The sequence below is a fragment of the Anopheles ziemanni genome, chromosome 3, assembly GCF_943734765.1.
Source record: "Anopheles ziemanni chromosome 3, idAnoZiCoDA_A2_x.2, whole genome shotgun sequence".
Lineage (NCBI taxonomy): Eukaryota > Metazoa > Arthropoda > Insecta > Diptera > Culicidae > Anopheles > Anopheles ziemanni.
In genome coordinates, this window is record NC_080706.1 from 73,505,959 (window position 1) to 73,531,428 (window position 25,470).

Consider the following 25,470-nt stretch of genomic DNA (forward strand, 5'->3'; position numbering starts at 1 on the left):
GCAGGGAAAAATAGATGATTTCATCCGCCTAATGATTCGCCAAATAGACAGCGGAGGGAGCGTGTTTTATGGCCAATCCCGCGTGTGAGTGGTGAACTACAGCAGGCCTGCAGATTCTGCCTCCGTTCTGACCCAAAATAAATACCGATAGGCCTATTGGGCACATTCAAACGCTGGTGAGTCAACGGTCTTCGATCCCCTGCAAAGTGTTGCTAGAGGTACCCTTATCAGTGGGATAAGCCTCTTTTTCTAAACCAGACTCTATATGTGTCACTCGACGATCGGAAGAGAAGGAGGACTTGGCACAATCGTCGTAAACAGCTGACTGGACCATAACCAGTAGTCGACCTATCACGTGTCATTCGCTGTGCGTCTGTCGAAGCGGAGAGTCAAGGTTCCCGAGCGGGTCCCTATCACCCCGAACCCGGTACGGACGGTCCATCAGATCCGCTCGCCAATCAGTGGAGATAACCTAATTGAAGATATACGTTCGCAAATAAAGACGACGAACGGCTGGCCTGTGTTTCTTTGATATGCAATTCAATTCGTGTTTCATTTCTCCTTCGACAGGTGTCTGCGATAAGATTCGGTTGTCGACGCTGTGACCGTATGTGTGCGTGCGTGTGAGTGTCACATAGTTTGGTGATAAGAAACGGGCCGAAAAAGATCCTGGCTGTGACCGTGGAGCGTGGCACAACGATCGCACTGCTTGAGCCCCGCTTTGCCAGGGTCGGACCAACTCGAACGAACGCCGGACACGGGGCCACGGTGCGGCCATGGCGAGTCCATCGTGTTGGCGCATACTGACCCGCAGGAAGGTGCTCTCGTACGATGGCAGTACGGAGAAGCTCGGACGCATCCTAAACACCTACGATCTGACCGCACTCGGTGTCGGCGCCACGCTCGGTGTCGGTGTGTATGTGCTCGCCGGTCATGTCTCCAAGGACCAAGCTGGACCCTCGGTGGTGCTGTCGTTTCTCATAGCGGCCGCGGCGTCCTTCCTGGCTGGTAAGTTTCACATCTCCACCTTCCGTGTGTCCCTGAACTGGTGCTCTATATGCGTTCTCGCTCCCAGGCCTGTGCTACGCTGAGTTCGGAGCGCGCGTGCCCAAGTCAGGATCGGCGTACATCTACAGCTATGTGTGCATCGGCGAGTTCATGGCGTTCATCATCGGCTGGAACCTGATGCTGGAGTACATCATCGGCTCGGCCAGTGTGTCCCGCGGGCTGAGTCTGTACATCGACACGCTGGCCAATGACACCATGAAGACGCGCTTCCTCGAGGTGGCGCCGATCGAGTGGGACTTCATGTCGAACTACTTCGACTTCTTTGCCTTTTCCGTTGCGATCTTGCTTGGCAGTAAGTAACCACACTTATTCAACTTAGAAGGCCGAACATAAAGTAAACATATGATAAGTAGCAATTATACACTAATTTGTGCCATCGGCCATCTTGCTAATGCTTTGGAAGGAGTCACTAAACGACGCTCGCGTTATCTTAAAAGCCCCGGCAATCTTATTAATAGGTTAGATGGAGTCACTAAAAGTCATGGACATCGCGCTTAATGATGGTGAAAGTGTGATTTAGTTTTAATAAGAAGGATACGACTCGGGAAATAGCAAATAGATTATTATATTTTTCTGACATTAATAATTGGACCGGGTAATTCCTACTATTTCGGCCTTTGGTAACTTTTTTTGTTTTGAAGATATTTGCAATTTTCAAGAGATATTTGAAAGATGCATTTGTAAGCTCATCACTCCGCTAGATTGGTTTAAAGAAAAAACGATTTATGGCGTTATTTTTCTTTGTAAAATTGTAGAATTTTTGTTGTGCATGTTTTAACATCACACTTTTCATCTGAGCTAAAATTTTTCGTCGGAAGTTATTAAAGTCTTTTTCGAAAAAGGTTCTTTACAGTCCGATTTAGTTTTCTTTCCCCTGAGATAGCGCAGTGATAGCTGGTTCATCATTTGAATGATTGAAACTGGGAACAAAATCTTTGCTACATAAAAAAGATTTTTTCATAACAAAAACTAACTGCAAGTAAATGCAACTATTTTACAAGTTATGTTTTAAATGGATTATAAAGTTTCTATGCCTATGAACCTAATTTCGGATGAATAATCATTTTTCCCTTTTTTTCATAGTCGCTCTGGCATTCGGGCTGAAAAAGTCCACCATGGTGAACAACGCGTTCACCGTGCTGAACATCTTCATCGTGCTGTTCGTGATCGTGGCCGGTGCCATCAACGCGGACGTGGATAACTGGCACATTAAGCCCGAGAACGTCCCGAGCATATACAACGCAGGTGACGGCGGGTTCTTCCCGTTCGGCTTCGAGGGAACGCTGCGCGGGGCCGCAACCTGCTTCTTCGGATTCGTCGGCTTCGATTGCATCGCGACGACGGGCGAGGAGGTGCGCAACCCGCAGAAGGCCATCCCCCGCGCCATCCTGTTTTCGCTGTGCACCATCTTCCTGGCGTACTTCGGTGTCTCGACCGTGCTGACACTGATGTGGCCCTACTACATGCAGGACGTCAACGCGCCGCTTCCGTTCGTGTTCAACGAGATTGGGTGGTACTTTGCGAAGTGGATCGTGGCGATCGGCGGGATCATCGGGCTGGTAGCGAGCCTGTTCGGGGCGATGTTTCCCCAGCCGCGTATCATCTACGCGATGGCACAGGATGGGCTGATCTTCCGGGCGTTGGGTGACGTTAGTCCACGCTTCAAGACGCCGGTTCTCGGAACGCTCTGTGCGGCCCTCATTACCGGCACGATGGGCGGACTGTTCGACCTGAAGGCGCTGGTCAATATGCTCTCGATCGGAACGCTGATGGCATACACGGTGGTCGCCATCTCGATACTCATCCTGAGGTATGTTCCTGTACACCAGACCACCTGTCCGGTCCGACCCCTAAACGATCGGTTTCCGTTCCTAACCGTGGGTTTGTCTATGTTTCTACCTACAACATTGTCGTGCCATTGCATAACACCGGCACGAACGACGCCAAGCGGCAAGTGAAACTCCAACGAAGTCGAACGAAAGTCGAGCCCCCGGCCGCAAACGATTCGGGTTTACTGTCACACTTTACTGCAACCTTCAGCGCGTGAAATGATGCCTGACTAGACAGACGTTCTTTGCTTGCGTCTTGTTTGCGTTCGGTTGCATTTTCCCCGCCAATTTGTCCGCTGGCCACCGGTTATCGTCGAATGTTTATGAACGTACCGGCAGTTAAAAGATCCCTCCCTCCGTGATGATTTACAGTTTTCTTTTTCCCCGACCACATGTCCTCCACGGCGGTCGGTCAACTAACGGTTAGTAAACCGAAACCGCGAACCGGTTATTAGTGTACGCGCGCCGTAAATCATCCATTTTGCACTGCCCAGGGTCGCGTTGACCTAGCAGACAGTGGTCATTTTTCTTCAGCAAGGCTAAAGAGACTCATCCGGTTTGTCTTTGAATGTCGCTGAAAAGTGTAAGGTGGTGAAAAAATATGTGCTATGTGTTAACATGTTTTTAAATCGATTATTCCCTCCGCTTGACAGCTTTTCCATTTTCTTTTATGTTAGAACTCAAAACTGCATCCAAAACTATTTTTCTCATTTTTATGATGGATCTTTTCGGAGTATCAATCGGTCCCAATGCGTTGTAGTAGTCATTTACAGTTTTCTACAATTTGGCCATTTTAGAAGAATATTCTGATCTGTGAACGGTTGCTAATTAGTAAATGCGTTGGCTATCTTTTTGTGTTTTTTAGTTTAGTTATATATCTTCTTCACTCACTTTTTTATTTTAAATCAAATTTATTATTTCACAAACAAAACTATATTGGTTCAGAACATTTTGTAATGAAATCATGTCATTTGCAAAAATGTCTTTTTATTGTTCTGAAAATTATTGCCTACTTTGACCGCTACAAAGCTTTCAGGGATGCAATCAAAGCAACATATTCTTGTGCTAAAGTGTTTAATGGCTGAAAAGAGAGAAATTGTGGCATAAGTCACTATTTATCTTGCAAAATGCATGCAATATTTATTCGATCTAAGCCCCCAGAGAGTTCCCATTTCAATACCAAACATTGAATTTCGAAATTACACCGTTTATCACTTTTCTGCGATCTCTCCAAAGCGCAACCCACGATAATGAGCCCGAAGCCATGAAACTATCGTTAATTAGTTTGATTTCACTTTTCGGTTTATGAACGTTTCAAATGACCGGCGTCCGCCAACCTCGCCTAAGCCTAATTGTTCGTATTGTGTGTGTTTTGGGCACAGATTTTCGGAGAACCCCGATCCGGCGATGCCGTCCACAAGCACCCGGGACCCGTACGAGTCGTCCAATCTGCTGGCGCCCCGCGAACGTGTGACCGGTTCCGCATTCTTCAAGCAGCTGTTCAACGCCTCCTGCATCCGTCTGCCGACGAACGTGTCCAGCAGCGTGGTCGGAGTGTTGGTGACATTGTACTGTAGGTTTTATCACTATTTGGGTATGAAGAACTCGCGAGACTTACCACGTGTTGATGCTTCTTGTAGGTCTGCTGGCGATTGCACTTGCACTGACGATCTACTACGCGAAGGATGCCATCTACAACATGGAATCGTGGGCCTGGATACTGTTTGGTGTGCTGCTCGGGTTTACGCTGCTCGTGCTGCTGCTCATCTCCGTGCAGCCCCGCGAGCATGCCGAGGCGCCATTCCGGGTACCGCTAGTGCCCCTGCTACCGGGGATAAGTATTTTCGTCAACATCTACCTGATGCTCATGCTCGACGTCTACACCTGGATACGGTTCGGTATATGGATGGCACTCGGTAAGCACGGCAACCTGCCCGTTCGCGATCGTAGTGTCCCTCGGTTCAATTCCTACTCCCACAGCACCGTAGAGTACTAACCATCTTGCATGCAACTTTCTCTCTTTCATTATCTCTTTTCAATCTCTGGTTTCCGTTTTGATTCGAACCTAAACTCGGACCTTCCCACGCTAAAACTGACCGCTGCGGCATGATTCCTCCATATTCCACGGGTACACCCCATCCTCCATACCTAACCGTAACCACTGACAACCAACTCCCTGTAGGGCTAGTCATATATTTTGCATGCGTGTGCTTCAACATGCAGGCTGTGAAGAATCGCGACGTACGTTTACCGGCGCCGAGAAGCTTCCCTACGGTCGAGCAACCGCCAGATGAAGTTGGCTACCGGCGAAACGAAGACTTTTCCGAGCTAGAGAACGGATCCATCGTGACCGGGTCGGAAATTATCGAACATACTGGCCGGGAAAGAGGTGAAAACCACCAGGCCAACGGTTACTACTCGCAAAATCTCAGTACGGCCATGTCGGTCGAGGTAAGTGAGAAGGCGATACCGGATGCCCGAGTGCTCGATCCCAAAATGGGTTCCCTTCCGGCGAAGGAGCTGATGGCTTCGGCGGCAGCCCTTTCCGTTGCGGCCGTTGCCGTATCCGAGCTGTCCGAGCAGGAGGAAGATCAGCGGCAGACGCGACAGGTACCGAAGGGACACCAGCAACCATCGAACGGGTCTACGCCGAAGAGCAGCTTCGACGAGATCATACCACTGTCCGAGCTGAACGTGCGGGAATTTACGGAAAAAATAGAATCGAACGGTAAGGTGTACTTTGTGGCGCACGAGAATGTCCCGGCGGCACAAAGGGACAATCGGGAACCGGACTCGGAGCCGGTTTCGCTGAGCGACGAAAAGGAAACGTCCAAAGCGATCGCATTTTTGGACAACATACTGAACGACGAAGACACGGTGCCTTCGAGCGAGGAAGCGCTCAGTTCGGGCGAGTATCGAACACGATCGACACGGCATCAGGATGACGATGAATCGCTGGCCAGTCCCGTATTCCGCGAGCAGTCCGTGGTGGCGGACATCCATCGGGCGGACGATTCCATAGGAGACGTAGCACCAAGCGAAGAGATGGCGGAGGACAGGGATGATGATTTTGGTCGGATAGTGACCGTAGTGACCGATAAAACTGTAGAGAAATTGCCTTCGCAAGCGAAAGACGCTCGGGAAGGGGATGAAAATTCCGATGACGATCGTAGGCTAGAGGGCAGACTGGGTTTCGAGGAGATGGCCAAGCAAACGGGACGTGCCATGTATATTGCGGGCATGGGAGAATCGCTGAAGGAAATATCCGAAGAGGAACAGCAGTACATCAACTTCCAATCGGCCGAGAAGGAACGGTTCATGACGCGACTCAGTACATTGCTGGTCAACCCGATGAAGCCACCACTGAAGCGAATAGAAACTCCCGCAGCAATCCAGAGTGAAGCGACGAGTGCGGACACTTCCTTAACCCCATCTGCCCCCGCACCGATGAACCGATCGAGCAGTGAACCCAGCTTCGTACTCCTGCTGAATAAGCTCAATCGGTCGGATTCTCCGGATGAAAGTGAAACTGACGAACCGGAACCGCTCGAGAGGACACGCTCAGGGAAGGCGGGTGGTGCGAACATACCACCCGCACCAAAGTTCGACGAAACACTGTTCAATACGATACGGGCCGGCTCGATCGTTCCGGAGACGCCCAAAACTCCCATCCCGGTGCCACCCAAGTTCGATCCGGTTCTGTTCAACACCCTCGGCAAAGGGAAGTCACAGCGGGCGTCCATCCTGCCAGCCGCGGACGAGTCGGTCAGTGAACCGGTGGTCACACCAAAAACACCCTCCACTAGTCAGGTCAACGAGTTTGAGCAGAAAAGGCTCAAACCGGTCACGGGAGGTGTTCCGGTATTGTTGGCAACCCCCGTGAGGGATGTGGGGGAGACCAGTGCAGGACGGGAGAAGCAGGACGAGAATTCCGGTAACCCACGGGAAGCCTTTAAGTCACGGTTGGAGAAAATTCTTCAACGGGGCCCTCTTGATGTACCGGGACGCCCGAAAACGATACCTCCAAACACACCGACCACACCAACCACGATGACGGCCACCAGTGAGGAAAGTCTTCCACGTACGCTGGCCAATCAGCAGCTGCCGGCTTCCAGTACCGATTCCGGGCTTAGTATGGCTTCCTCCACGCAGTCGGTGTCTTCCGGCAACGAGCGGGTCATCATCACTCACGAGAAACTGCGCGACGAAAGCTTTCGCGATCGTGCCCGAGGGTTCGATACGGCCAAGAAGAAACAGAAGCTCCTGTTCGACGACGTGCTAAAGTCGATCAATCCGGAGACGCGTCCCAGTAGCATCCGCAACTCGGTGGAGCACCGTGTGTCGTTCAGCAAATTCAGGGAAGGTTTGAAGAAAACGGCCACCCCTAAACAGTTCCTGCCGGATGCGTAACCGGATGGACGCTGTAAACACCCGAACCAGAGCTCCGATGAGCGCTGCGTTGAACAACCAGTGCCGACGCTAGTCCATTTCCTACCTTGCCCTATTAAATCTAACCCCTCTTAGCGTACATTGACCAATTTTTAAGTGAGCTCCTAACACGTAGAGTAACCGGCGAAGCCATACACCTTGCTGCATGTTCCCTTCCCTTCGTCTAACCAGCAACATTCGTGGACGTTGTTGCAGAACGTCCAGCATGACAACGACCACCAGTAACCATCCCGCCATCCTCACACCTGGCTACGTACATTCCACGCTGTCCGGCTGGAAACCAGTTGTCCCGTAGGAACGAAAAGCGTTACGATACGCGTTCTATCTCTCTCAATAATGCCATTCTCTTATCACCCGCCGACAGGTTTAGCGTTGTACGCATTCTACGGGTTCAAGAACAGCTACAGGGAGGTGTACGCCAGCCAGTTCGGGTGGACCAAGCTGAAGTACGTGCACTAACTGGCACGTCGGTGGAAAGTCGGAGGGCATAGGATCTGGCGAGCTGGACTACAAAACGAAAACAGTTTGGGAATAGCGTGATATTAGACAGAGACACTGCTGAGTCTACCTCTGCCCCGGTCCATCTGATCGTAGGATGTTGTTCCGCTATTGGCCAACCACCGGAACAACGGGGTACCAATTCATAGCACACCCGATAGTAAGTGTGTTAGCCTATCGTTATCTGGTTTTGCCATACTGTACCGATATTTAGCAACCATATAGTCATACCAACGTAATGAGTTCCCCCTCCCTCCCGACGGTCACAACGTCTTCCGACGGCCGGACGTCGAATATTCCGGCAAATAGAAAGCTCAACAAACAAAAAATCACCGGGTTGGTTGATTTAGTTTTTGTTTTTAATTTATTTCCTATATTCACGTTGTGAACTTGAACCGATAGAACGACCAAAATGCGGCTTAGATAATTTTTTTTTGTGTAGTTAGTAAGACGCGAGTAATAGTAGCATGATTAATAAAGTAATGGAGTTTAAGAACGTGATCGTTTTGTAATGTAATACTTCTTCCCGGAGAGTGTGTGAATAAACAAAACTGATTCATTAGTTGAAGAGGTATGCAATCGCTGTAGCTGTTACAACATAAATATATTAAAGGGAAAATTTGGTTTATGGTTTAATGTGTCGATTTGTTAGGGCTGAATTTTCTTTCAAATTTTGTTAACCATGCCCAATGGAACGGGTCAGACGCTCCTCTGTACACAGGACGAACAGACAAATGAAAATGTGGTGGCAAACACCGCAACGGGTGGCCAAGCGTGGACAGGAAGGGCAGATTTTAATTTCGGTTTCGTTTTCATTTGTTTGTTTTTATTTTTTTGTTCCAGTTTTTTTTATTGGTTTGTAATCACATTTATTAGTATATTTCCTACTAACATTGTAACACCTGAATCAAATAATCAAAACACCTTTAAGCTGTCGACTTTTTTATTCCTTAATCCATTACAACACTAGTGCAGTTTCTTCTACTTCTTCTTCTGCCTTCCCTTTTGCTTCTTGTGTGCCTGTGTGTTTGCTCGTCTCACTGATGGTTCAATTGTTTTCCGACCGTGTGTGTGTGTGTTTCTTGTGTCTTTCTTGTTAGCTGTTCATTTTTCCCATCTTTCCCGATCGAAGATGTTTCAGTGTTTCCGGTTTGTTGTTGTGAACCAAATTTTCTCGGATAATTTCATTTTGCCCCGTTATACTGTTCATTCCGTTTCATTTCCATTCTTTTATTTCATAATCTATAAGGGATTTTCGTGGTGGTATGTTTTGTTTTTCTTGTAAGGTGTACTCAAAGTTATTGGGCCATCTTCGTTCTCTCGTATTTCTCGTTAGCGTGTTTTATTCTGATGAATCTTCCTGGCACTACACTTGACTCAGTATGTGCTCTAATTCACCACGAAGAACGAGTATCTGAAAATTGCAGTTTGTAGAACGAAAGATCGTTTTGTTTGATTTTTGTTTCTTCACTTACACCTTCCACTCCGCTTGTTACGGGCACCGAATATTTAGGGTAAACATTGCGTTGAACGTATCGTGGACTAATGCGTTGCAAAGCATTGTAAAAGAACATCGATTTCGTTAAATCGGATTTATGGATTTATGAACTTAGACTAACCATTGCTATTGCATCTACCGAGTAGATAAAAAAGTACTGTTATTCAAGCAATGAACATTTTCAACCGCCCAGCATACGTGCCTCTTATCAGGGGTTATTTGTTGTGTGTTACATCCTTTTCAGTGTCGACTGCTGCTAGTTGTTGCCTCCTTTCACCGCTTTGAGTGTTAGTTCCGTTTGTCGCTAAATCAACGGTTTTGGAAAGTGTTGGTAGTTATCGCAGTGTAAAGTGAAACATAAGAAAAGAATCGATACTTTTCGTCTAAAAATATACTTTCTTTTCAATATTTTTCTATTTGTTTCGTTAATTGTTTGTGTCTCATTATAATCATATTTGCTGTTTTGCTTTGTTCATAATTGTTTCTTTGTAATTTTGCAGTCACCTGACTAGGACGACATTTATAGTGTAATCTTGTTTTGTTCTCTCTGTTGCTACATAATTCATTTCATTCTTACTTTGCTGCTTCTTGTGTGTGTTTGTATTTGTTTTTTTTTGTCAGTTTAGTTTCATTTGTTCACTTTTATGTTTTCTTTTCTCAGCTGTGTGTCCATCTAGTACTACTATTTTAACTATTTATCTCTTTCGTTTCGCTTTCTGTATCCATTTACTCGAACGTACTAATAAGATATTTCTGGAGGCTTCTTCTATGTTATTTCAACCGATATTGGGTGGCGATTTTCCGATGATTTGCAACCGTTTTGAATCCAATACACTTTACTATACGAATAAGAAACATACAATATTCGGATATCGTGTTTGTTTGATCGACATTTTTTCCATTAAAATGAATGTTTACTTTTTGCACTAAAAACAACGCAACCAACAATCAGCAATCAAGGTATCACTTCGCAATGGTTTGAGAAATCGCACAAACACAAACAAAACAATCTTTATCCCATACCAGCTGGTAGCTGTAATATTCATTTGCTATATGTAACCATACGTGGCCGTGTATGCAATCGATACGGTGTGCTATGTAAATTGTGTTCATCTCTTTTTGTGTTCCTTTGCCAACAATCGCACTTTGCATGTCCCTTACTGAGTTTGACAATCCACTTGTGTTATTCATACATTGTCTTGTCTACTGTTGCTGGGCAAAATCATTCTACTGTATTTTTTTTTTCTTTTGTTTTCATTCTATTTTTCATCTTTTGGTTACACTTTTTTTTGTTTTGTTATTTCTCAGTATCATTCTTAGCAGACATCTTTTTTATACTACGCTTTTTTATGTTCTGCTACTTGCTACGTTGTTGATGTTCTCTTTACTTGGATCGGTTTTGCAGATCCCTTTTATCGATTCAAACTGTATTCCTTAATGTTCCGTGACATGCTTTTGGTCGTTCGTTTCTTACGTATTGAATAACCTACAGAACAGAAATTTTAAATTTTAATTTTCTTCTTTTTCTTTGCTCGATGATACTTATTTGCCACGCTCGCTTATGATGGGGTGGAACTCGTTATTTGCTGCGTTCCACGCGAAGGAGATTTGATCTCCCTCGCAGCTGCCACACGGCTTGATCACGGTTGGGTTTCGCTGTTTTCATAATTTTTCACATTCGTCTATGACCAGTTCTACTACAATATATGCTTTCCCCTTAATTAAAGCTACTATGTAGGATGCAGAGTTTCTAGGAAACTCTCTCGCTGTTGAACAACGGGACGAAGAGAACGTAAAATATTTACTTGCTTTGCAGTAGGATCTGTGTGTGTTCTTTCGTCGAGACCCAATCGCGGGCGAGTAAGGAAAGTCGGGTTTATTTTATTTGTTTTTTGAGTTGAGAGCACTCCATCCTTTTGTTTTTTTTTTTTTGGGCGCGGGGCTTACAAAAACATAGTTTGATTTATACTGTTCACCATTATTTTTCTCTACTACACACGTGAGCAGCGACCGTAGAAAACTGTTCATTTGCGATTTAAGCTTAGTTTTTATTGATGATCACATATTGAATTTGTTGACGACGAACCATCCAGTCGTGCGAAAGAACTGCAATGCGGCTCCCTGGCAAAGCGACATTTTCAAGGGGTTTACTACAGTCCATAGTTTGCACCGGGAATTTTGAACAAACACATGGACACATGTTGAAGGAAAGAAAATCAAGAGTTATCCTTCTGTGATAGACCGTTTTCTTTGAACCTTCTTTCGATATTGAAAGCTTGTCTGCATTTACTCATCTACACCTTTCTGTTCCTTTCCGTTATCTTCTGTTAGATGCAACAAATTAGACGTACGCAATGTGGCCTGACTCTTACTCGCATAATCCAGGGTTTCCGGGTGGTCTCTTAAAAATCGCACTGTGCGATAGGGTAGTGTCGTATAAATTCGAAAACATTGCTATTTTCTCATGTCGTTCTCACTGTTTTCCGTTTGGAGCCGTAGGATGGCAAATTGAGTGAACTTTTTGCTTTCCACAAAACGAAGTTTTTTCATCATTTGACTTTCGCACAGGATATCTCGAGTTCCTGCAAGCACGTCGGAGTCTTCTTGCGTGTCGGTTTTATTTGTGTGTATCCAACTGCTCTAGGTTTTCAAACCCAAGTTGACGGTTTCGGGTTCACTTTTGTTTATTGAATTTCTTCTTATATTAATATATATAGTTTTACCTATGGTAGTATCTCTTAATATTATTTTCATTACTTCTTTTTTTGTTTTGTTTTTTTTTTCCTTCGCATTCTTTGCATCGCACTTTGCTGCTTATGTACGGCTTTATCGTTTACTTGTTTCTCTTGGTAGCATCTGCATTCTAGCATTCCAGAAAATGATCCATCTTCCTCCGGGTCTACCTTCCTTCATCCTGGCGCCCACTCGCTACGCACGCTTTATATTCAAACTTTGTTTTATTATTTGTTTTTTTTTAATAATTTTTATTCACTATGATAGACTTGAAAATAAACAACAGAATTTAAAATTTTCAGAATATTTCATAATAGATAGTTTGATAGTAGTCGTCTAACTTTTTTGTTTCGTTTCTAGTTTCTTTTACACTCGTTTGTGGCTGCCGGAACATTTACGTTATTGCGATTTATTTTGTCTGCTATCTCTTCCGTTTCTGCTGGTTGTTTTCTCCCATTACTTCCGTTCGTTTGCTACAACGTACTTATATTCATGCACTATGTTAAATCCCGGTACATGGAACACGTTTGCGACTTCATGGATGAGATGGGTAAAAAAATAAAATTTAACGAAACAAGCAAGCACAAACATACCGCAGTTTAAGCTTTTTCAAACTCTTTTCCAAGCGACCAGATACGCGACTGGAGGATATCATTCCACATAGATCTCAAAAACCAACTTGCGAAAACAATACCACCATGCAACACACGCTTGCCTCTCCTATATTAACAATAGTTTGTACTAATTTTCATGATCCGCATATGCAAGTAGACATCTTATAACTTTTCTTTTCGAATTGTACACGAAAATTGTGTCAACGTTCTGTACTTCTCCAAGTAAGGTTTTGGTTGAGATACTGCTGGAGCTTTTGCATATCTTGTTAAAACGCTTGCGCAAAATATAATAAGACGATGTTATAGGAGTTTTTGTGGTAACAACAGCTTACAGACTTTCCGATAAAGACCTATATCTTCGTTAAATTGTAATAAACTAATGAACAATGAACAACAAAAAAATATATAAATGACTGTTGAAAAACTCACCCACTTTGGCAAATAAACGAATAAAGGTAACATAAAGTCAAACACTAGCACTGATTCGTCTAAAATAACCAGATTCAAAATAAAACACACACCATTTTTAATTGCCTCTATCCATCCATCTTTTCGCTTTTTACTTTTGTATCAGGCTCTATAATATTGTGGCATTCTTTTCCTTTTTACTTCTGTCGGTAATTCTATGTTGTTCACTTCGGTTTAGAAGTACAACGTTCACTTTTCTGTTTAGCTGCTGTCGTGTTTTTTGTATGGATGTATTCTGCGTGCATTTGTTTTTGTTTATTCGTATTTGCTCTTTCGGGTTTTAACATTTAACAGTAATATATATTGACTTCGTTAGAATAATCCTCCTCTATTTTTTCGTTCTATACAAACCACCATTCAATTGCTTTGCTTCAACTAGTGGACGAGGCGCTTGGATCCCCTTTTTGTATGGATTAAACATACGAGAAGATGTGATTATTTCAAACGAATAGGATGGATTCTTTTAGTTGCGTTGAACTGAACAATTGATTGTTATTAGATAAACACTGGAAAATATGGTTAATTTTTTGTTTCATAAAACTGTTTAAATAAGAGCTGCTAGTCCTTTTCCTTTGATTTAAAAATTTCTTACATTTTAATGCTTTTGGATAACGCACACTCACTATGCGTAAAAAAGGTGCAACAATCTGATTCGGTTGATGGTTAATTAGAACATATATTATTATTATACAATATATTTTTTTAAATGATTAAAATAATTGCAAATAATGTGTTTCCTTATTTATAATTGTTATAATTGCTGCGCAAACTAAATAAAATTGTTGGAAGCTTGTGAGTTTCTTTCCTTGTGATGCCATCGATGATATTAGTTTTTTGTGTCCTTTAATTCGCTTCCCCAGATTTGATGATTGAATTATTTTTTTCTCTGCATAAAATAGTCCTTCTCAGTGTTTACGTTTTTTTTCTTTCTGGTACTATATGCAACTTTTACATTTGCGTAGCTCCTCCAGGATTTTTATTTTATCAAATGAATCAGTTTGTCTGTACTAGTTTATTTCTTTTAGCTATATTTTTTATGTAAACCTGTTGTAACTCTTGCTATGCATTTTTAAAACGGTTTCATCCCATCTTGCTCTATATGATTCAAAATTATTATTTTATACAGCGAACAAGCCCGCCTAGCGCAATTATCGCCCCGTTTCTGGTCTGAGTCGTATGCTGATCTGTTTCGCGTCTAAACTGTCCCGGATGTCCAACACGACTGAGTTTCAACAAGCATTTGAAGAACAGGTAAGTTATGCTTGAAAGTGAATCAAACGCATATGCCCGTTTTCCAAACAGCATAAAGGGATTTCTTCTAGTTTTCCCCCAGCTGGTTCCCCTATTTTTTTCCTACAAAACAAAAATAACACGGAAAATAAGTAAACAATACGGAAACAACTAAACAAAGTAGTAACAGAGACACACAAATTAAACAACCTTATTAGAAAAGCCTATGAACAAGACAACGAAATTAACTTGGGAACGAAAAAAAAAAATTACATTGTGGTTTTATTCTCCACTTGCCACTGAGTTGCATTTCTATCGCCCGATGCTCTCCACTCGTATCTATTGTGTAACTCGCTTCCTTTTTGTTAATCCTGGCTGTTTTAATTTCATCTTGCTATCGGTTATATGCCTGTGCTAGAGGCTCGTGCTGCCATTTACTTCCTTTTCTGCCTGCTTCAACATTTTCCAAAACCCCCCCCACCACCATTTGCTCGGGTAAAACTTCATATTTTCAACGAACCAATTCATTTGCCTACAAGAATGTCACTGGATTTGTCGATTTGATCGTGCTGTCCTTTTCAATGTTGTTGTTATTATTTTCATTTTTTATTAATTTCTGCAAGGTTGCATCATGCATTTTTCATTTCATTTCTTGTCTTCGACTTTCGATTCATCTGGCATGGTATGCTTCCAGTTCCTCTTCTATTTGTTATCTTTATTATAATCATTATTATTATTTTATCCATTATTAATTATATTACCCACATTTTTGCTTTTTATCCTCCATCTTCTAATTGTGGTGTACTAAGTTTGTTGTTTGTTGGGTTTTGTTTTGTGTGTGTGTGTGTGTGTGTGTGGCTTTGCGGTTGTTTGTAGTTTAATTCGAAATTTTACATATTATTTGATGTTTGCTTCTGTAAATTATTATCGGCAGTGATTGAAGATGTTGTTGACTCGGACGTTTTCTTCATTTTGTCACAGTAATCGGTGAGGATGTCGCGGAACCGTGACCAGCACTTTTCCGGCACCGTGATCGCCGTGCGGAAGTTACTCTTCACCTCCGACACCCGCATGTAAATACCCCGGCTGTTCTGGCCGATGTCGAAGTAGAAGTTCTTGTTGTCGACCCGCATGTGGCGCCCCTCCGGCAGCTCACCCTTGTAGCCACCGTCGTTCGTCCCGAACTCCTCGAGCAGATCCGTCAGCGCGTCGCGGAACTCGATCATCCCCTGCGCCGGGATGGCGATCTGCGAACGTGGTCCACCACGCGTGATCGTCTGGGAGACGCGCAGAAACCGGCCCCGCACGTTCTCCTTCAGGTCAAGGTAGTACCGTCGGTTGTCTTTGATCATCATCTCCGACTTCAGCTTGCCATCCTCGGGCACATTGTCCGGATTAGGCGGGCCGAGCGATGCGTAGTAGTCGCTGAAGGTCGACAGGTGGTCACGGAATTCGGCCGCGGTCGAAAGCGCCAGGAAAATTTGACTGCGCCGCCCATCCGCCCCGATTTCCGCTACCTTGATGAAGCGCCCACGGCGATTCTGCTTTACGTCCAGGTAGAATCGCTTCGACTGGATCTGCAGCATCTTCGTCGCGAGCTCCTGCTCCGTCTGGTTGCTTTGCTGGCCGGAATCGAAATCCCCACCGCCACCACCGAGCCCACCGCCGCCCCCGCCGAGCCCACCTCCGCCGTCCATCTTTTGTGAATAGTCCTTCTGGGCGCCTCCGTCGTGTCCACTACCAGTGTCGGACATTTCCGAGGTGCCACCGAACCAACCGAGAGTCAGATTAAAGTTTATTTTCTAAGCCGCTTTGAACCGGGGAGACAGAAAAGGGGTGACAGGGGGTTAAGGGCCCCTGTACGCTAGTAGTAGCCCTTATTTGGTACTACTACCGCTACGACCGCGACCACTCTCACGTCGCTTACCGCTGGCAGCCACCTACCGCAGGGTTGAATGCTGCCAACGACAGTATGTTAGGAGTTTCTCTGTCGTTGTATTGTCTACCTCTTCTATTTCGCGACCCCCGTTCTGAGGTGCGCAATGTTGTTCTTTTGCAATTTTCTGTCCCTACACTGTGAACCGTTTAATCGGCGTGAAAATTATCACTTCAACCTCGTCTTCAATCGTGCAGCTCCTCCTCCTCATTCACCGACCACCACCGACGCAGACCGCTTCCACCACAATTACAGCATCCAAAATATCGCTCCCCTTCACGGGCCACAGTCGGGCCTTTCTCTGTTACCCGTCGTCTCCTGCAGCATACGATCCAACCACGGGGACGCTATTGGTCATCTATCGGACTCGCAATCATTGGTCGATCGTCCACCTTTCTGTAACATCCACGGTTCAGATTAGGGCTCGTGCGTCGTGCGGGTTAACCGGTAACATGCGACAAATCCGTAATCTGTTTACGATCGTGATTGAACCGTATATAGTTCCCGGTGATGCCACACCGAATTCGGGCAACATGTTCGTGGATGAAGTGTGGTTCATTGCACAGCGGAATCCGTCAGCATTCGCACGGGAAGATTAAACGATTTTCCATTATCAATTGTTTGCATCCAACGATCCATTTTTCGCGTCCAGCAGCCCATCATGCAGCACCGTGATATTCGTCCAAACAATCATCGGAGGAGGCATTACATGAAAAATAAAGAAAAGAAAATAGCAACATCAGCAACCAACCAAAATCCGTTCAGTGTTCGCAGTGCTCCGGACGTTTTTCGAAGGAACCAAACTCGTTCCATCCAATGCCACCTCGTTTTGGCACCAGGGGTTAAATGTGACAGTAATTAAGCATTACTGAACTTCGAACTGTCCGACACATTCACGAGGGTGGCACGAAGTGGAATGGTGCCCTGCGCGCACAGAGATTGCCGTTGCGTTGCTACTTCATCTATACATGGCAATGAATAGAAACCGCGCTCTTCTAGGGCAACTCCCGATCGCTCTTTACAGTCCGCGACTTTTTTCTATTCAATCCTCAAAGTTGATTCTCGCGATAGAAAACCCACACGTAGACATCGCCAGCCGCGTTCCTACAGCGGGTCGTACACACGGCACCTTCTTTTTTCACCTGGGCTAACCGACCAACAACAACAACCACCATGCAAGTGGGCCCTCTTTTCCAACGGAATGGTTTTACTTTCCTTTCGGTGCTTATGCTAGGCGCGTATTGCAAACAAACGTATCCTGAGCACAATAAATTGGCTTTGTTCTTACTTCTTGCGATATTATCCGATATAACATCGATTGCAATGCAAATAAACGCCTTTCGTTTTTGTCTTTCATTACCCACTGCTGATGATGTGTCTTTTCTCTCTGCTGGGCCGGGTGACACTTCATGTTCACGAGCATAGGGCTATTTGTTATGCGCTAGTTTTAGCCATTAGATGGCATTAGATCGATCCACTTGTCATGCGAGACAGTCATTGTTAACCATCCACGACATTTTATCTACAAGTACTGCACAACACTAGAACAATTACACAGACGAATTTGGTCTAGTGGAGACGAGCCCTTATACCCAACGGGATCATTGAGGTCGTTGAAAGATGCTTCACTTCCAATACCGCAATCATGTTTCTATGCACAATTTCCTGCCGAAAATGGTGTTTGCACCTTTGCTGTCTAGGGGTGAACCACTTTTTTGCACTATTTCAAAACCGATTTGATTATTACCCAGTTGAACAGCACTCGCCGGTCGTTAGTTAAACGCTGTAAATCACTGAAGCGGCGCTAGAGAATTCCGATTCCGCTTACTGAACGTAACCGTAGCAAATAAACCCACCGTTTCGGAAAACAGCCCGTGGCGTTCAGCACGGCGCCACACGCATACACCTTCAGCCTGCTTGCTTTGCTGCTGCTTGACACAAATTTGCTGATGCTGCTTTCGTAACGACTGCTGACTGTGTCGAAGTCCTGTCTAAACTTTACACTTTCCACGGCAGCAGAACGGATGCCTTTGCTTGGTTTAGCATTGCATTACACCACACAGCCTGCTGTGCGCATAGCGACAGTCACCTTCGTGACCGAATGTAGACTTAAGGGGGTTGTACATCCGTGCAAACATCTGTGCTGGTCCACAACTAGATGACAGGCAGCTTCACTTGACAGACGCTTACATACTTTTTCGTAAAATTTTCGAAGGCAAATGCACAGCTGAATTAAAAGGGACAAATATTGCTTGCTAAAACAGTTGTTATAAAGCTACAAGCATACCTCAATATTGATTAAAATTTTGGGTAATGTTTAAGTACAGTTTCCAATTATTCTGTATAAAATACTAATTGTATTCTAACGTTTCACCACACAGTCTGTAAACTAATTTCAAAATTTATGTTGGACAAACTAAATGTTTCCAATTACGAAAGGACCTTTGCTACGCACACATTAACACTTTCAGCACGCATCGGAGCGAACGCACATTACGATACACTGAACGAGACTGCAATTCTTGCCGCCTGTTTCGTTCCCTTCGTTCTTGCTTTGTTTCTCGCTCTTTCGCTCCCTCGATTCTTCTCGCATTCATTTTCTCTTTCCATCGCATCAGTCACTACACCATTTTCACTTTTAGCCACCATCGAAAACGTACCCAAAGGGTGTTACACTTTTCTTCCAAACTTTTCCCATCCTCAAAAGTTGCACTACCCCATCCAAACGTACCGTTTGTGGTGATCAGCTGAATCTGCTGCTGCCGCCGCTGCTGCTGCTGTTGCTACTTCGATTTTCCCGGTCTTACACTTCCCCCACCTGTATCGACGGCTATCCAATCGCCTCACTCTGTTTCGACTCGCCTCTCCCTTCTTTCTCGCCCTTCGACGAGACGAACTTCTCTACACCAGCCTACGACAACGCCACGATCCACCGAGCTGAAGCACAGCTAGATCAGCAATGTCGTTTTCCTACGGACAGAAGCGTACACAGAATGTTAATATAAACCACGCAAAACCAACCTTTTCTGGGGGCGAACCAACTTTTCCTTCCGTTCGACACAAATTTGCATTACGTCCGCTCTGACCGATAGCTACTCCGACTGACAGGCAGTCTGAAGAAAAGTCACTACTGTCAAACGGCAAAAGAGCGAGATCTTTTGCGGGCGAGAGAATTTTATCTGGCGCTCTCCTGATTGATCCTGTTCAATTTCTCAGTTAGTTTCTTTGTTACACGTTTAAGGATCAAGCTCTCATATACGTGTGTTTATGTGTAGGACACTGGACATTTCCTCGCTCTTTCGCCCTGCCGTGCGCCGTGGAGTGAAGCAATCAGATGTCGCATCATATGTGCTACAGCATATGCGCCGCATGCCGTTTTCCCCGTTGTACACTCCAACATGATATCATATGGCTTGAATGTGGTAGTACGTGAAGGAACGCGTGGTGCAGGTTCGTTTCGCTTAAAACCTAAAATAGCAAACTCTCGCGATGTTCAAACAAACGCTCTCGTCATCATTGTCCCCCATGGGGTGGGCTAGCAAGAGAGTCCAACTATTCTCCATTGCTCCCCTACAAGGACGAGTTCGTTGTACTACTATTTTTCAAATAATTATTGACCATATGATATCAACTCATACTTCGTTGGGGCTCTGATGTGGGAAAAATCGAATAAATTTAGAGTGACTTCTATCAAGAGCTACCAGGTGTCTCCATCGACCTAACGGAGCCTCGCTAGGTCACTTCATTTGATAATTATTAAGGGTAACAGGAGATTGGTACATGATCAATTAGAGGTTAACGTTCGGAAAAAGTTAACCAGGGCCGCCGGATGGCTTTGGTGACTTTATGGAGAGAAAAAACATAATTGTATGTAACTTTGTTACAATTTAAAAACTGTGCCTTAAAATTATGCCTTCCAACCGTTTTAACAGCATCAGTTTGTGCGGCAGTTTATGACTTTGCACATAGAAAATCATTATTATTCTCGTTGCTTTACACATTTCGATCGATGAAACATATTTTTGGACACTAACTACACATTTTCAAGACTCCGGAGAGCATAATCCAGGGTTTGTATGTTTCGACATTGGATGAATTTCAACAAACTATTCTGCATTTATAAAAATTATTTAATCGACTAATTTCACTATAATTAGTTTAGCCCTTCACCTTACCAACGGCGATAGTACACGATAATTTAGCATTTAGTCAGAACAAAACAAAAACCAGGCCACCATCCTCTCGGTACTCTTCACGATGGATTGGCACACAGCACAATGTAGCACTATATAACTTCACATATGTTTTCATTTCCATCTAACACGGTTGACATAAAAAAAAACGGCGTCGCACTACATGTCCACTAACATAGAGAGCCTCATGCAGGATCTACTAAAAACTGACAGCATTTTGCGAGTGCAACACACAGCACGCAGGAATTTATGTTGCGAGTAACAAAGACAACTGGATGCAAGAGCACGAGAGCAAAATGTCTGTTCAAGTTCTCTGGAGCGAGCAAAGAAAAGTGCCAACGAGAGCAAAGTGTGAGGAAAACTGAAAAAAATAAGGAAAAATTCATTATCGACGGAAAACGGGAAAAAGAAAGAAACTTTTTTCGAGGGACACAATTTCATAACCCTACATGCACGGGAACTGGATTTTCTTCAACTAATCGAATACACAATGCCGAAATACGGTTCAATAAAAACCATTTACCACCAGAGCTGCAAGGATAAGCCTTTCGTAGAAGCGCACACAGCAGATGTCTCGATGCCAGAATACCCTTTGAACTCCTCCTTCGATCAGTTCGACACCGAACTTTTCCTTCGCTGCTAGCCAGATGCCAGAAGAAACAGCGCTTTTATTGGCGACCGTAAGGCTTGCTCCACTAAACACCAATGCACATGCAGCTGCTTGCAGAGTGTGTTTGGACCCACATCGTTGCCCGCACGGATAACCAAGCAGCGCCTCCACCCTTGGGGTCAAGGTGGAAGGCTTTTCACTCTATCGTGTAGCGATGCTGGTCGCTTTACGAGCGCATCGAATCGATCCCACTGGTTCCCCGTTTTCCGAGCCACTTTTTCCACTGCATGCACACGCAGGATACCAGCACCAAACGGCCTAGCACTCTGGGGCACTGCCTTCTTGGTAACGCAAGAAACCGTCGAAACCGTACACTCGCTATACCGACTCACAGCATACTGTGGTCGATGAGAAAATTCCACTTTTCTGCTGCTGCATGCTGCTAGAAAACGATTCCGTTGTCTCCAAGAAATCCTGCATGCTCATTCTCTGGTTCTCCGCAAATTCTCCGTTGGTGAGACCGACGGATTGTAGCGCCATTTGAAATCACTGTTGCATCGGAACGGAAGCAAACGTGCACTGCGGATAGGCTCGTGTAGTCAGGCCTTTTCCAGTTGTTGGCGGAAATGGACTTTTACATTTGACTTTTTTACAAATTAATCCGATGCATAACTCAATCAACTTGTATCAGTTGGTTTAAGCATAACTTAAAACCTTGACTTAAAAAACATTATCGTCCAATGGCTTTATTTTGGGGCTTTCAACATACACAATGGACTTTTACACAACTTTGAACGTAAAAGTAACAAATGTGTACAATGTGTGGACCATTTGGCTACCATTTAAAGAAATTTATAAAATAAAAATGTTTTTAGTTCCAAATTCCCTATTATAAGGTGGAAAGAGTATCGATTAGAGAAGAAAATAACTTAAAAATTGGGAATAGTGCCTGATCACTCCATTTAAATTTCAAAACAATTCATGGAAGAGTGGTAAATATAATCGAAAGATAGGTAGTGTTGTTATGCAAATAGAGAAGATAGAACAACGTATATGCTATAGCTACATTGTTTGTAGTATTGAAAAACGTATCCCCAATGTAGCAATGTACATCAGCAAATAGAAACGATGAATTTCCAGGATACTTGCTTTCGACACCTCACTGAACGACGCCAAGGGGCAACCACACTTTTTTTAATCCTTGTTGGTACGCCAACCTCATGCCTGTGTCGTACTCTGCTTCTTTTCGGGATGCCGCCTCGCTCGCGTCTGTCTGGCTGACGACAGACTAACAGATAAACGTCCTTCTCCACACTAACCTGGTTTTTTTCTCGCCCACCGCACAAACCCACCAACTTGCAGGTCGAATTCAACGACCTGCTTAGTAAAACGCATGTCGATCCTTCCTACCTCAACAAACCTCTCTCCTCCAGCGTCTCTCTGCCCGCGTACCCTTATCCGCACACATACAACCATATTTCCTAGTGGTGGTATGCTCGTTGTGGAAATCTTTTGGCCATTTCTTCCAGTCCTTCTGTGCGTTCGAGATGGTCCAGTCTAATCGACGCATGGTGTAGTTATTGAGGAGTGGGTGGAGGACTGCGGCTGTGTGCGTGCGCATACCACCCATAATGTTACTGCCCTTTCCCACGGGGCCGTTGATACCGGGGTCAACGAACCTCCGTGGCGACGTTTTTCCGTTCAATGTCATTACAAAAATGTGTGGAAAAGTTACGGAGATTTCCATCCGGCAAGCCTTTCCCAAGGAGGGCGGTTCTTAGACGCAAACTGTTCAAAAAGTTTCCAGAGGTGGTTTGACATAGTTTTCAAAAAACTTTATTAAGCTGAAGTTTGAGAACTGAACTGACATGATCATTTTTTGCATTCAAATTTGCCCATATGTAACCTTTGTAATGCCATGCTGCGAGTATTTTGAGAGAGAAAATGCTCTGGGCGTACTGGAAAGTAGTTAGAGAAGAGTGTACCAAGCAGAGAGAAAAGCGGGTTGATTATTATGGCAGCAAAATAAAGTATCCGTATGAGCGAGAATATTATTTTCGATTTTGAACGTCATGGAAACAGGAACTTTTATTAGCTGGATATTTTACTACAACAATCCGATAAGTTAGGCGATAACTACCTTCAACAAAATCCAGTAATTTTCTCAAAAAACTTAAGCATCATTGCATGTTTAACTTATAGAATCAGAACATACCAACTCTATTTGAAATTTATACTAGAAACTAATTAGCATTGAATAATCTAATTTATATAATTCTACTTTCTAAATGGAATGGATGGAAGAACTTAAGCACAAATAAACTATTTTAAACTAAAAAAAAATTCTATCATTTCAAAGAAAGTTTTTCCAACATTATGCCGTTAAAAACAAATCATGCTATTTTCAAAGCAAAGCAATTTATAACATATTTTTCGTGTGAAACATGGGATGAAATTTGGCCTGTGTCGAAACCCAAACTATGATTTTAGAGGAAACACTCGAATAAAGATCCGAGAAAATATTATGGTCGTCACGTTTATTACAGTACACAATACACTCATAAAATTCGTACAGTTAAATATAAACACTCATGCTATCACTTAATCTAACGAGCCATGCCCGTTTATTCTAAGATATTCAAATCCATTTCACGTGATTACCACTTTTGCAGTGCTATTCATTAAATACAAAATAGTTATGCCATACACTTTACAATGGACAAAGATCAAAAACGAGAATAACCAGTTGTTTTAAGTCTGAAGGTTACATTCAAGCATGAGTTCAATTCTCCACCTATTTCTTATTTGAGTTTTCTTCTAGAAAGAGTTTTCATTCTTATCATCTCGTAGGTGTGAAGTCATTTCAATATTTGTTGATGCCGAACAATCGTACGCCATGAAATTGCGGTAGTTTCGGAACAAGCACCGTAACCAGTGAGATAAAGTTGACTATGAAATGATCCACATCGTTGCGTGTGTAGAGGCACGTCAGAAGAAAGCTACAACAGAAGGAGTTGAGCGTTAGTAAACTTAAAATACGGTGCAATTTTCCATCGACTATACGAACAGCACAATGGGTGCGGCGGTAAGGAACTTTTTGGTCGTCGTAAATTGTTCTCCGTAGTCGATTTGCTCCCAATGGGTGTACTTCCGGTTTTCGCCGCACTCGATGCTCATCCACGGTGCCCCTTTGATGGAATGTAAAAAGTACAAGTGTGCCTAAAATTAAAACGTAATCGTTAGTTCATCGTACTTGGAACCTTACAATCTGCCGTTTCTATCACTCACCAAATTGTGCGAGACATTCGTAATCGTCCAGGCGTAAGGAATCTGCAGGAACGGTATCGCCAACAGGATAATGTGAAAACTAACCATACCCAGCACGTACGCTAGCCACAAACCCCGCGAATCGAGCCAGGAAGCGTTCGGATTTGGATCACCGTGTCCGCCGGCTAGCATTTTGTGGTGAATGTTTATGAAACGCACAGTTTTTTCAATGAAAAAGCAGAGAGCTGCACGACTTAAAGACCTTCTGAGTGATAAGAAATAAAAACATGTCAATAACAACTGGTGCGCAACAGCAAATCGTCTTGTTTGTTTACGTTTTCAGGACCACAACAAAATCGAAGGCTACGCTATTTATAGGGTATAGTCCAATTCTTCCCATGTATGTCTGTTCATAGTACTTTTCACGACACGTGGCATCTGAAATATTTGAACGTGCTTAACGACTTTTCGGCATGAAAATAATTCGGAACAGAATAAATATAGTCATTAAATTCGTTACATGTGTATATATTTTATTGTTCTTATTTGATGGGTTCATGGTAGCTTGCATTTTAATGGTTATTTATGTCGTAATTTTGCATTTATGTTCGTAATATATTCGAAGCATGTATTGAACACACACATCGCAATCAGTAGGTGTAGATAAAAAACCTTGTAGAACTGATAGAAACTTGTGGCGTAGTTGTAAACTACTAATTGATCTAGTGTACTCTGGTAGTCCGATTATGCTTGGAGCTATCTTGTGTGTTTTAATGGATGTTTGCGCGACACCTTTTCTGATAATAACCATTCGTTTACTTAGCCAGTTTGTCTGCTATGCTTTGCTAGTCTGCTTTCGTGTGCCATGTTTAGTTTGAGTTACGAGATAAGTATAGTTATTACTGTAATCTGTAACAAGTACCGGATACGGACAATTATCTAAACACGATGCGTGGTGATCTATCTCTTCGTGTTTTCAGTAGTTTTGCAATATGAATATGTACTCTTTTATTGACCGTGCATTAAATTCTACTATACTTTTTTGTAATATACAGCGGCCGTTTACGGCTTGATTCA

General features: G+C 43.8%; 3 protein-coding genes across 4 annotated transcripts; 1 reads left to right on the plus strand and 2 right to left on the minus strand.

Moving 5' to 3' along the window:
• Positions 1-578: 578 nt before the first annotated feature.
• LOC131290078 (uncharacterized) lies at positions 579-7,307 on the plus strand. The gene is made up of 6 exons (XM_058319460.1): positions 579-1,008; positions 1,076-1,360; positions 2,152-2,878; positions 4,280-4,470; positions 4,538-4,813; positions 5,080-7,307. Exons 1-6 carry the CDS (start codon positions 777-779, stop codon positions 7,305-7,307), a joined length of 3,939 nt encoding a protein of 1,312 aa, XP_058175443.1. The 5' UTR covers positions 579-776.
• Positions 7,308-13,985: 6,678 nt separating this feature from the next.
• On the minus strand, positions 13,986-19,431 carry LOC131289844 (transcriptional activator protein Pur-alpha). 2 transcript variants are annotated; one of them, XM_058319179.1, is made up of 3 exons: positions 19,366-19,431; positions 19,055-19,293; positions 13,986-16,793 (listed from the first exon to the last, which is right to left on the minus strand). In XM_058319179.1, the coding sequence occupies exon 3, from the start codon at positions 16,139-16,141 to the stop codon at positions 15,278-15,280; it is 864 nt and encodes a 287-aa protein (XP_058175162.1). In that variant the 5' UTR covers positions 16,142-16,793; positions 19,055-19,293; positions 19,366-19,431; the 3' UTR covers positions 13,986-15,277. The 2 variants fall into 2 exon arrangements, with proteins under 2 accessions (XP_058175162.1, XP_058175163.1); XM_058319180.1 differs by lacking the exons at positions 19,055-19,293; positions 19,366-19,431 and adding an exon at positions 18,180-18,341.
• A 4,230-nt stretch (positions 19,432-23,661) lies between these two features.
• Positions 23,662-24,677, minus strand: LOC131287835 (ORM1-like protein). Its single transcript, XM_058316921.1, has 3 exons — positions 24,415-24,677; positions 24,194-24,345; positions 23,662-24,125 (listed from the first exon to the last, which is right to left on the minus strand). Exons 1-3 carry the CDS (start codon positions 24,583-24,585, stop codon positions 23,990-23,992), a joined length of 459 nt encoding a protein of 152 aa, XP_058172904.1. The 5' UTR covers positions 24,586-24,677; the 3' UTR covers positions 23,662-23,989.
• Between the last annotated feature and the right edge of the window lie 793 nt (positions 24,678-25,470).

Coding starts and splice junctions, on each gene's coding strand:
- LOC131287835 (XM_058316921.1), bottom strand. CDS start 24,585: ATGCTAGCCGGCGGACACGGTGATCCAAATCCGAACGCTTCCTGGCTC. Junction 24,346..24,414: donor CGAATGTCTCGCACAATTTG/GTGAGTGATAGA, acceptor TTTTAATTTTAG/GCACACTTGTACTTTTTACA. Junction 24,126..24,193: donor ACCGCCGCACCCATTGTGCT/GTTCGTATAGTC, acceptor CTTCTGTTGTAG/CTTTCTTCTGACGTGCCTCT.
- LOC131290078 (XM_058319460.1), top strand. CDS start 777: ATGGCGAGTCCATCGTGTTGGCGCATACTGACCCGCAGGAAGGTGCTC. Junction 2,879..4,279: donor ATCTCGATACTCATCCTGAG/GTATGTTCCTGT, acceptor TTTTGGGCACAG/ATTTTCGGAGAACCCCGATC. Junction 4,814..5,079: donor CGGTATATGGATGGCACTCG/GTAAGCACGGCA, acceptor AACTCCCTGTAG/GGCTAGTCATATATTTTGCA.
- LOC131289844 (XM_058319179.1), bottom strand. CDS start 16,141: ATGTCCGACACTGGTAGTGGACACGACGGAGGCGCCCAGAAGGACTAT.